General features: G+C 41.5%; 1 protein-coding gene across 1 annotated transcript in view; it reads right to left on the bottom strand.

Annotated features, from left to right (window-relative positions):
- Positions 1 to 11,863, bottom strand: part of Lin7a (lin-7 homolog A, crumbs cell polarity complex component) — a 142,291-nt gene extending 130,428 nt beyond the window's left edge. Inside the window, exon 1 of the mRNA XM_052753279.1 lies at positions 11,372 to 11,863. Within this exon, the coding sequence (XP_052609239.1) occupies positions 11,372 to 11,453 (82 nt within the window). The 5' untranslated portion in view covers positions 11,454 to 11,863. The remainder of the gene's footprint in view (positions 1 to 11,371) is intronic.
- Between the last annotated feature and the right edge of the window lie 273 nt (positions 11,864 to 12,136).

Below are 12,136 nucleotides of genomic sequence, written 5' to 3'. Positions count from 1 at the left end.
GATTATAAGCATAGTGAGGTGGAGGTTATATGCCTGCAACTGTTAAGGGAGAGACTAAATTGAGACTCAGCCATCTGGATCCAGACCTCCTTCCTTGAGATACCACATTTGCTTCTGAGACTCATAAGTCCCTTTACAACTAAATAACTTTTTTTTTTTTTAAAAAAAAGGTGGAGCCAAAATCACTTTTTAGCTTTTCTTCTCATCTTAGTACATTATTAAAATACCTGTGTGTGGCTAACTTATATTTAGAATCACACCACTGAGCACACCCTAAGCCATTATTGAATATCTGTTTTGGAAAAAATAAAGTTTGTTAATTATCTTTTCCCTGTATAATGTACATGAACACAATGCTCAATAGTTTTATAAGGTACCAATCTAATTTCGAAGCAAACAAACTTAGGGATATTTCTGTTTAATAAAAATCTGCCCCCCTGTGTCCTCTCCTCATTTGCTCACTTGAGACTATGCAAGCCAAAATAATAACTCATTCAGTAAATATTGGGGAACATATATTTGTATTACTTTGATACCCCAAAGTATACAATGGTAGATATTAGAAAGTTAGGTGAACAGAACTCCTATGGTGAGATGGGAGACAGAGACAGGAGAATCCCCCAGAAGATTAGAGGCCAGCTAGCCTGTAATACAGACTGATAAACAGTAGCAGCAGCAACAGAGGAAGTAGCACCAGCAATAAGTGGAAGGTAAAGGCTGACACCTGAGATCATCCTCTTACCTCCATACCAGCATCAGGGCACATGTGAGCTCAGCTACACATGCACACACATTCATCATATGCACAAAAATATTAAAAGCATGTATGTTTAGGGTGAGAGCTATGTAAAGCAGTATTTTCAGTCACCTCTTATTAGTGTCCTAATGGAGTTTTTAAAGATCATTGATGGGAAAGTGTATGTGGACAGTAAGTTACATATATAGGAAACATTTCGTTTGGATCTCTCAGCGTTTCCAACAACTCTCTCCAACTTTTGAATCCACAGCTAAGTGTAGTCCCAGCCTCTTCATGTATGATGATAAAGGAAGCATTTTCTATCCTTGCCCTGTTTGGATGTTGGCATCACAAGACATCCAGGGCTCAGGGAAGAAATGATGACGGCTATTGAGTGTTTACTATATGTCAGACCTGGCCTGAGTATTTTATACATATTGGAATATTAAAACCAACAAACATATATCTTTGGTATTAGTTTTACAATTTGCAGCTTTTCAGATTAGAAAACTGAAACTCAAAACAGTGAAGCAACTTCTGTCAATATTGTAGAGTTAGTAAGCAGAAAATCAAGGATATAAAACGTAGGCAGGACCTCTCTGGCCAGTGTGTTTTTAAGCATCATGTTGCTTCCTAAAGAAGATGGTGCCCTTGAAATGATGGAGAAAACAACGGTGACTGAAGGAAAATAGTATTGCAATGCCTCTTTACATTCTACACAGCATTTGCTCTCTGTCTTCTCCTTGAGTCCTTAAAGCAGGTATTGCTATCTCCCACTCTACATCTTTCTCATCTACCCCCTTCTTTTACTATGCTCTGACTTCTTCTTTCCCTTGCTTTTCCTCATCAAAGTTGTCATCTTTGCACTCATTTCTTCCACTTTGCATGGTGCTTGCTTCTTCTCGGGTGCCACGTCCTCATATAGCCTTCCAGAACTCACTGTATAAGTCTCGTTCATTCTCTCAGTGTTTTCTTCTCTGTACTTACTTTATACATATTGGAATATTAAAACCAACAAACACGGAGTCACACTGTGTTCTCACCTGTTTAAACATTTCGATTCTACCCTAACTGGAAAGTGTGCACACCATCGAGAGACCTTGTCCATCTTTCCTCCTCTTTATGCACTTTTCTCAAATATGTATCAGGTGTGTCACACGGTGGGCGGTCAAAATTCATCATTTTTTTATTCCTGCCTTTTGATTGTATTTTGTTATTGTATTTTTCCTTTTCATTGACTTTTAAATTGTCATTTGGATATTAGATTATGATTTAAGTACTATGTGGATATGTGAGCACTGATTTGTGGCATTAGTGATTGTCTCTGGGAAATTGAGTTATGCCTTCTAACAGCTTTTCAATTGATAACCGAATACTCTGAAAACAGGTAATTTTGATAGCTCCTTCTTCATATTTTTTGCTTGCTTTTATCTTATAGCATCTTAAGATAAGATAACATAAATCTTTTGTATTGTTCTTGAGCTTAAATATACTGTTCTATGTTTCACCTTTACGCTGTGGGATCTTCTATATGCAGTGAATGTGCTGCTCTGATTGGTTAATAAACAAAGTGCTGATTGGCCAGTAGACAGGCAGGAAGTATAGGCAGGATAAAGGGAGAGGAGAATTCTGGGAACAGGAGGGCTGAGTGAGGAGACGCTGCCAGCCACCGCCATGACAAGCGAGATGTAAAGTACCGGTAAGCCACAAGCCACGTGGCAAGGTATAGGTTTATAGAAATGGGTTAATTTAAGATATAAGAACTAGATAGCATGAAGCCTGAGCCATTAGGCCAAACAGTTTAAATAATATAAGTATCAGTGTGTTTATTTGGGTCTGAGCAGCTGCGGGACTGGTGGGTGAGAGAGATTTGTCCTGACCGTGGGCCAGGCAGGACCAGAAAAACTTCAGCTACACCTTTAAATGAAGCATTCAACAATGCATTTGATTGCTAATCTTTATCATGTTGATGAGAAGCCCTTCTTACAGGTCACTACAAGTTATGTTGAAAGCACATACTAAGCTAACTTTTTATCACATATGTAAAACATTACAGTAAAGTAGTTCCTAATGTTGAACCATCTTCCTTCCTAGGAACTCTGTGGTTCACAGCTGAGTAGGGTGGTACTTCCTTCCAAGAGGGAATCTAGATACTTAATTCATGCTTCTAGTTAATACCATGATGAGGATGGTGAGTTTTAAGCAGGCCTTTACAGTTGGGTATTCTAGATACTAAACTGTCTATGTGACAAATGAATTTAGGTCTGCTGTTACCCGTCATATATCAGTTGAGTAACTTTTCTGTGACTGTGATAGTTTTCATTATGCTCTAAATCATCACTAGCATGAGGAACATGCCAACAAAGAGTGATGCCTAAATTTGAAAATTTTTACTAATTCTTAAAATAATCCCCCATGGATTATAGAATACTAGTGTTTTATTATAGTATTGGTACAAGTTTTACATTTAATTTTAAAGAGATTGATTTTTAATATTTTGATGATTTACTCACGCAGCTTGTTTTGACTTTATTAAATAAAATGATCAATATTTTCCAAATCAACTACTCTTGAATTAGATTGTCCCAGTCCCATACCAATGCCATTGATGTGAATCTAATCACATTCTGACTTGATTCCATGTAATGAATGAAAGCTACATTTCCTTCCATTGAATTTTATCTGCTCCACTGTAACCTACCATTTTAGCTAGGTACAATCTTAGAATACTGATATTGTTGGCCCAATTATTTCTTATTTTCCCAAGCTGTATGCCACCAATACATTTGATTAAAATATAATTCAGAGCACTCAGCTGGAATCTCAATAACGATGCAGAGGACTGAGACCCATTCATTCTTAGAGTAGCATTCAACCACTAGAAGCCCACTTCAAGTAGCTCCATGTTATCAACAAGGCCTCTTGCACAGCTAATAGTATCCTGAGTGTGGAACACAGCTGTGCTGTGCCTATGAAATTTATCCAATCCATTCTCAACGACCCATGTACCTGCTGCAGAATCCCCACCTTTGTTTCTAATGGTCCATATTTTATTATTCTAATAATATGCCTTATGTTATGTTCTGCTAAGAGATACCACCAGATAGTTTAGTCTGTCATTCCCTAAATCATCTTTATGCATTTTTCTCAAGGTCATGCTACATGTTCAACCTACTGTTCTCCAATTTACCTCAATATCACTTTCAGTAGTCTCTTAGTCCTAGTGTTCAAGTACTCCATTGCTGTTGAATAGACCCAGCTGTCACTTGATGTTTACTTCTCTGCCATATAACCTGGGGTTTTAAGTCTTGTGAACATCCTGTGACTTCCATTAATCCATTCTTTTTTTTAGTGATGGTAATTCTCGGCTTGAAGATCTTATGCAGAATTAATGTTACCATGACAACACTGAGCAAGTAAACAAAAAGAACAGAACCAGGTGGACTTGAAATTGCTCCAGTGTTTCTAGACATGGTGATTAGTTTAAACCAGGAGCCCGGTGCTTACTGTGCAACACAGACAGATGTCTGAGTACAGCTTCAAAAGAAATTTCCATCCCACGTGGCTTTTAAGTGGTTTTAAGCATACTTGCTTTCACTAGGCAAGTCTTCAAGTACAGCTAGCACATTACTTAGCAAAACTCCATCTTAAAAACTTCTCGATCCCATTGATTAGAGGTAATGAATTGGTGGGATCGGTGTGACTTTTAAAGATTTTTTTTTGTCAACAGAGAGTGCTTTCAAAATAAATCTATCTTGACCTGTTTATCATGTCAGAGTTCTATCATTCATTAATTGGGAGTGAAAAATAAAATCACAGAGTAGCTCATTTTTGTGTACTGGGGTGGGGCAGATGATTCTGCGACCCCCTCTTCACTTTAAAAAAGCCTTCATGGTCCTGTTATGTGACGACAGGTCCTGTTATGTGACGACAGGTTTGGTTCAGTCACCACCTAAAACGGTAGGATCAATGTGGAAAATGGAGGTGAGATTATGAATATCAACAACAGGGCCTCTTATTGTTTCCGATCTCTTGCTGGGCTACAGACAGATAGACAGAATAGACAGAAACACACACACACACACACACACACACACACACACACACACACACACACACACGCTGACCAAGAGATAACCTAAAGCAGTCACTGCTTGGGCATTATTTTAGGTTCATATTACTCAGTAAATGTTCCTTATGCTCTACTATATGGCTAGGAGCCTATAGTGATCCATGAAAATATGCCACCAAGTAAAAACTTTGATTGCATGAATGGCAGGACCATACCAAAAAAGACATTCAACAAAAATAGTTTGTAAAATGTTTATTGGTGCCTCCAGAAAATATTTTCTTAAAGTAAGCACCCATTTAGTGTTCATGAGCTGAAATATATCAGGCTGCTGATGTTGGTGAGGCTTTAGGATAAGATACAACATATTCTTAACTTATTTTTTTCTATCAAGATCATCAGGCATGCAATCTTGAAACAGTAGTTAAAATTATCACGTTTATTTTTCTTCTTCCTTGTCTTTTTTTTTTTTCTGCCATTAAAAAAATTCCTCCCAAATAAAAACAAAAACAGAAACCTGAGGTGCAAGAGAAGGAATGGCCCTCTTTGGACTGTGAGCAAAAGCAATTTTCAGCTGAATACAGATTTTATAAAAACTGGTGAATGCAGTTGATTAGAAAATCTATAGGCTGCCCAGGGCTTGAATTGGAAGATACATAAAGTAATAGGCTCTGTATGCCTTGGAAAGTGAAAAGGACAGAGAAAATGTTAATATATCACAAATGTTATGAAGACTGTGGCACCGTGGGATTCTCATTGACATTCAGTGTTTGTTCTCATGCTATTTTCCCCCATAAAATTGAAATCCACAAAATAAAACTTCTTGGTTTCCCAGTAGAAACTTTAAAGGACAAAAGTTTGATCTTTTTAAATGAGGAAATGCACTTAAGACTAGTTTAATCAATAATTTAAATTATGATTAAAGGAAGCCAAGAAATAGCAGTTTCCATTTCTATTTTTTGCAACTGGTCCAAACTGAAGTTGAAACACAGAAAAGCTGGATGAACGGCAATTGTAACAATTTGCCTTATCGACATACTAAAATAGGTTGTAAGCTATTGATCATGTCACCAAACACCGAAGGTTTGTAAATCGTGTAATTTTAATTAACTCCTAGAATTTTATTTTGAAATAGTTACTTTATTTTCAATTACGCATATAATTTTTTTCTGTGTGGGACTATGTCCTCATGAGTGTAATTGCCCAAGAAAGCTAGAGGCACTGGATCCCCTGGAGCTGATGTTACAGGTGGTTGTGAGCCACAGACATGGGTTCAGGTGACCAAATTTGGGTTCTGGGATCAGCACTTGCTCTTAATTGCAGAGTTATCTCTCTAAACCCATAGAAAAATTAAATTACTCATTTTTTCTATAGTAGGTTTTGTATTATCACATTGTAGGCCACGATTTTTTAAAAAGCCATTTAGTTTTAATTTGAGGGAAAAAGTTACACAAAGGTGAAAATTTAAAGGGAGTTTTTCATATTATCCTTTCTGACCTTGAAATTGGACTTGAAGGAGAGTTGAAGCTACTGTACCCTCAGGAACTGTCTGGAAGGACTCAGTGTTTAATACAGCAAAGCATTTCTGTTTTCTATAAAGATGACAGTATTGAGTATCATGGGTTTTGTTGCCCTGAGTTTAGTTGAAGGTCATTCCTAGTTTTAGAGATTAAAATCTGGCCAAGCCAATCTCTGAAAATAGGAAAAGGGTCTGAGAACATTTAGAAGCTGGGAAGGGATAAATTTCATGTTCATCTCCTTATCAGAATCTTCACTTGGCCACAGGTTAAACTATATACACTGTTGTCTAACCAAACTAGACATCCCATATTAAGACCACTCAGATTCAAAGTGTAGATTTACGCACAGCACCGTGACAGCTAGTGTTTAGTGCATCTTGGAAAATCAAATTATCATATATGATATTTTAGTCTGACAATGAAACCTGGTATAAAGCTGATCTGTACATTTATTTGGCCTACACAACCAAATTTCTAACCCAAGTTGTATCATTCTGGTATAATTGTTTTTTTGGTAGTTTTAATTTTTAACTTTTTTTTGGTTCTCAGTGTATTAACTGGATGGTAATCAAGTAGTAAATCTGGAACCGCTATTATATATACTTCCTTCACTATGACTGCTTTTTCTAAAGATCATATTAACATAATAGATGAAGAGCAACTGAAAATTTTCCTTACTTTGTGAGCCTTCTTCGATCAACAGCAACCAAGTAGCCCTCACCCCCATCATCTCTCCTCTGATTTTTTTCTTCAGAGCATTGTCACATTTTCATGTACTCTAACATGGGACACATTATCTGAGCCCCTGGCTACCCATCTTCAAATACCCTTGGCTAGGGCTCCTCTTTTTCTTACTTTTTCACAGTACCTGTTGTGATGTGCTAGGAGGCTTGCTTTCTTCCTCCTGAGCCTCTTTACCCCCCAGTTATTGACAAAGCTTGTTTCCTCCCCTTTTTCCAATGCTCTTCTCAAATGTCACAGTCGCAAGGGGTCTTTCCTTGACCAATGTATCTATAGCAGTGGCCCCTTGTCATTTGGTCAGTTTATTTTTACTCCATCAGCCTCATACTTGTATAAATGTATTCATGGTATCTCTCTCACTAGCATGCAAACACCATTAGATTTTACCCATTTTGCTCAATGGGCACTACCCGTTTTCTTAAAGTAAGCAGCCATTTAGTGTTCATGAGCTGAAATATATCAGTGTGTGTGTGTGTGTGTGTGTGTGTGTGTGTGTGTGTGTGTGTGTGTGTGTGTTTCTGATGTTGGTGAGGCTTTAGGATAAGACACAACATATTCTTAACCTATTTTTTCTTTCAAGATCATCAGGCATGCAATTTTGAAACAGTAGTTAAAATTATCACGTTTATTGAGCAGTGTTTGGGATAAGGTTGACACTCAATAATTTTTAGAAAATCAGTCCCTTACCATTTGTCTCCCCTAGCAGACTCTTACGATTCCTAGAGGCAGAAAACCTTTCATCCTGTATTCCCATAGTATCTAGTTTGCAACAGGTGATGAATGTATATTGAACGAATGGATGGACGAGTCGTTTGTGTGGGCTTAAAAAAAACTTTCCCTAGTGGCCGTTACTTATGACAGAAATTAGAACTGTCATTTGTCTGGCTTCTCAGTACACTGGTCCCACATAAAGTGTGACTTCCAGTAGGGGCCTCAGTGAGTAAGTGAAGACTATCAAGAAACAGTAAACCGGGAATCTACTCTGTCTATAGCCACCCCCAAGGACTGCAGTGCTGACTAGTCCAATGTCTTGGTGCAGTGAGAAAATAATCTTTGGTTATACACAGAGATGTGAAAGCCCCCAAGTCACCCTGACCATCCCTTTGGGCCAGCCTGGATCTTAAAGTCTTACTTCCCAGACAAAAACCAAGATGAGTGTGACTTCTGAGAGTCTTACTTTCAGTTATCGCATTTGAATTTCAGGAGAGTAAACCTTAATTTAAACCCTTGTAGCTTTGATTCGTTTCCTTAAAAACTTTGCCTGAAGGTTCTCTATGTGTGTGTGTATATATGCATGCATACATTATGTATGTATGTATGCCTGCATGTATGTATGTTTGTTTGTATATGTGCTGCCAAAGGACACTAAGCAAGAATTAAATCTCCCATTTAGAGGTAGCATAGCCTTAATCTATTTTCATTTCTTTTGTGGTTTTATATTTGTGTAAATGAAAACACTAGAAATGAACCGGGAGCCCTAAAATCACAGGATGTGTTTTCCGATTTGCCAAAATGCACTTGGCTGCCCCTGACAAGACTCTTATCTCCTTCTTCCCTGTTGCCCACCAGCTGCAGTCCTGCAGGCCTTTAATCACAGCCCTCGGGAGGTTGGGGCAAGCAGATCTCTGAGTTTAAGGTCAGTCTGGTCTACAAAGCAAGATCCAGGAGAGCCAGGACTACACAGAGATACCCTGTCTTGAAAAAAACAAAAAACCAAAAACCAAAGGCAAAGCCTTGGTGAGTAGCTGTGGCTGATGGAAATCCACCAAGGGAACAGAGGAAGGGTTCCTAACAACTTCTCTCTGGGTGCTCTAACAACCTTGCTAGCTCTGCAGTGCTGTGACGCCAATGGATTGTATCTCCGTTTGGTCTGAAATCCCTATCATCAACAGTTCTTGATTTGCTTCAGGTTTTAGTCCACCAACACGAATCTACATTAGTTTTAGATTTCTACCACAAGTCAGGGATTATAAGGAATTCAAGGATGGATTCAGAAATGGCCTCATCCCTCAAGGAGCTCCACCCATTGGGGGGACAAAAGTAACAACCAGTTGTAAAGGCTTTGACAGGGCCAAAAGCCTTTGGGTATATCAAATGGTACCCCAGAGCTTGGTGTGATCTAGTCTCCAGTAGGGGGCCAAACACTGAAACCTAAGTTAGGACAAAACTGCACAGTATTGCAATCATCAGCCCCAAATCCCTAATGACCAACTGAGTCAAGCCCTTTTCAAGGACAAAAGGTTAGAATCCCATATTCCATCAATCTAATAATAAAATTACCTAATTGATCATATTAAGGTACTATCACAATGAAGTAGAGAGAAGACACTTAATTGATAGTCTTCTCGCTCACCAAGCAGTTAAAGCCAGTAAGGATAGATGGTTCATTCATTCAGATATTCACATAGTTAACTTAACTTTGCTTCCGGGGCTACTGCATGGCTCTAATCACAGGACAGGTACCATCTGAATATAAACAAGAATCCACTTTAAATCGTCTATGTAATACCTCCTCTAAACAACCGACTGGGACACCTAAGGGCTAAGATAACCCCTTCAAAGTGGGATTATTGTATCAGTAATAGTAGTAGTGGGATATAAACTTGCTTGGGTATGTGGTCTTTTTGGAGTGTTTGCTTCTAACATAGTTAGAACTTGGGATGTTTAACATAGTTAAACTTGGGATGGTTAATGACTGTAATTTAGTAATGGGACAATATAAGAGCTCATCACATTAAAACAGAAATACTTGGGAAACCCATCGTTTTTAATAGCATGCCATCTGCTTGGCACTTACCAGCAATGGATTTATCCTGCTTAGTACAGATGATATTGGGGGTAAAAATCATAGATTATACGACGGGTTTCCGAGCTCTTTACTGTTATTAATTTGCAAGCCTGTAAATGAACATTTCTCCAACATAAAAATCAATTATTTTTCAACTCTTACCCCAACTAAGGTTGCTATGGGCACCGCATAATATCTGTTCTGACACCAACAGATTGAGTTAAAGTCACCAGAGATGTCTCCAAATTAAGAACCTCAAACAGAGTTTACCAGCTTTGCCACTGTGCTCCGCAGCAGGATGCTCTTTTTGCCTTGCTGGGCCCTCTAGTTTAATCCTCCAGAAAGAGAAAATTTAGAGGGACAAGGACTAAATCATTTTCTTTTGAGCACAGCTTTTTCAAATGGCTGCCCTGGGTCCTAAGCCCCGCCGCAGCGGACAGGAGCTAGAGGTGCCCTCTCTCTGCAGAGCAGGGACTCTGGCGCCCTAGTACCTGGACTGGGAAGGGAGAAAGGAAACTCCCACTCACAGTCAGGTACTACTCGGGTGCACTGGGCAGGCCCCGAGCCTAGAGGAGAAACCCGTAACCAGGTTGGGGAAGGTTTGAGGAGGTAGCAAACGCTGTTTCCTATGCAGCCAAAGAGTAGGACGCACAGGTCACAGGCTAGAAGTTAAACTGTTCCCCAGCCTGCGCTTTGTCCCCGCGTTGTCTGCAGCCCAGGCACGGAGGTACACTTGGCTGGGGAAGAACAAGGTTGGTTTGGAGCAGGAGACAGGAGTTGCTACCGCCCTGAAACTGCAGGCGGGGGAGCACCGCGACCCAGCGACCCAAGCCGCAGCTCCGGACGGAAAGCTCAGAGCCAAGCCGGCTCGCCTCCGGGCTGCAGCGTCCCCTAGCCAGCTAAGCTGCCCCGGTGCCGCTCTGCCCTTTCGCCGGAGGGCAGCGCCCTGGCTCCGTGGCTTCTTAGCCCCGGAGTGCCGTGGTGCACCCAGCTACCCTGCCAAGCGCCCTCCCGCCCCGGGGCGATCTCCCAGTCACCGCAGCTGCACAGACCCCTGTCTCCAGCGCGGGGACAAACTTCCTCCCTCCGCTTCCCCAGGGCCGGCAGTTGTTAGCTGGCTTCCCCACACTGGTCCCTTTGCTGCTCTGGCTGCGAGAGAGCTTTCTCTGCCCCCTCTCCAACCTCCTGTCACCAGCGCTCAGCGGTTCCCGCACATCCTCTCCAACAAAGCCGGGGCCCCGGAGGCGACCCGGCAAGGGACTAGGACCGGCGGCTGGTGCATCGGAGCCCTGGCAAGACATCCACGCCCCGGAGAGCGCAGCGAGAAGGGGCGGCGGGAACCAGGCGAGGAGAGAGGGGTAGAAAGTGTCCTGCTCCGGGCGCGAAAGCCTCCTGGGCTGATCCCCCTCGCCCAGCTGCCCCTGGCCGAGTGCATCCTGCTGTCCCAGTGGGACTGGGCAGGGCGGAGGGGGAAGCGGTGCGGGCTCTGTGGCCTGATGGACCAGCCGCTCCCTTACCTCTGTCCAGAGTAAGCGGCTGGACTACTGTCAATGTCGCCATGTCTGCCGTGGGAGCCGAAGTGACGCTCGGCTTCAGCATCAGCCACCGCTTGTAGTGAGAAAAAGAGGAGGAGATTGGGGGCGGGGGTGGAGAGGGAAGACGGAAAGGAGGGGGAGGAGGGGGAGGCAGGAAGGTGGTGATGGAGGAGAAGAAAGCTCGGGTGGGTTGGTAACCAGATGGAGACTCAACTGTTCCGCCGCCGAGGCGAATCTTCAGACGCCGCGCCAGGCAGGGCAGGTATCCGCGAGCGCCTGCATGGCCAGGCGCTGAGAAAGGAACGCTCAGCCCTAGAACTTTGCTCCTCCACCCAGGAGCTCTGGCTGGGTGTAGCTGGTTAGCTGTCTTTCAACTTTCCACCCAAGCTTAACGGTCAGAATGCACTTGTACACAGAGAAAGAGGGCACAGAAATGATAGAGAGAGTGGGGACACATTTTTTTTTTTCCAGATTAAGAGAATTTTCAACCTATAATTCCCAAATCCCTTTAGAGAGAAAACACCGCTGTCAGTGGGAGATGGTGCTATATCATTGCAGTTGCTGTTAATTTCTGTTGAAGCTTTTTTAGAATGTCCACTCCTAACAGTACGAGGTAACTGACGGAGGGTCAGGGTTCCATAGGTAAGTGTTCGTTTAGGAGTTGAGTGTATTGCCTAGGAAATAGCTTGCCTTTGCAAGCAAACTTCCTTACAGTGTTTTAAAATAAAAAAAAAAAGTCATTGAAAA

The sequence above is a fragment of the Peromyscus californicus genome, unplaced genomic scaffold (assembly GCF_007827085.1).
Source record: "Peromyscus californicus insignis strain IS unplaced genomic scaffold, ASM782708v3 Scaffold_24__1_contigs__length_46423439, whole genome shotgun sequence".
NCBI lineage: Eukaryota > Metazoa > Chordata > Mammalia > Rodentia > Cricetidae > Peromyscus > Peromyscus californicus.
This window is presented reverse-complemented; position numbering and strand designations above follow the sequence as displayed.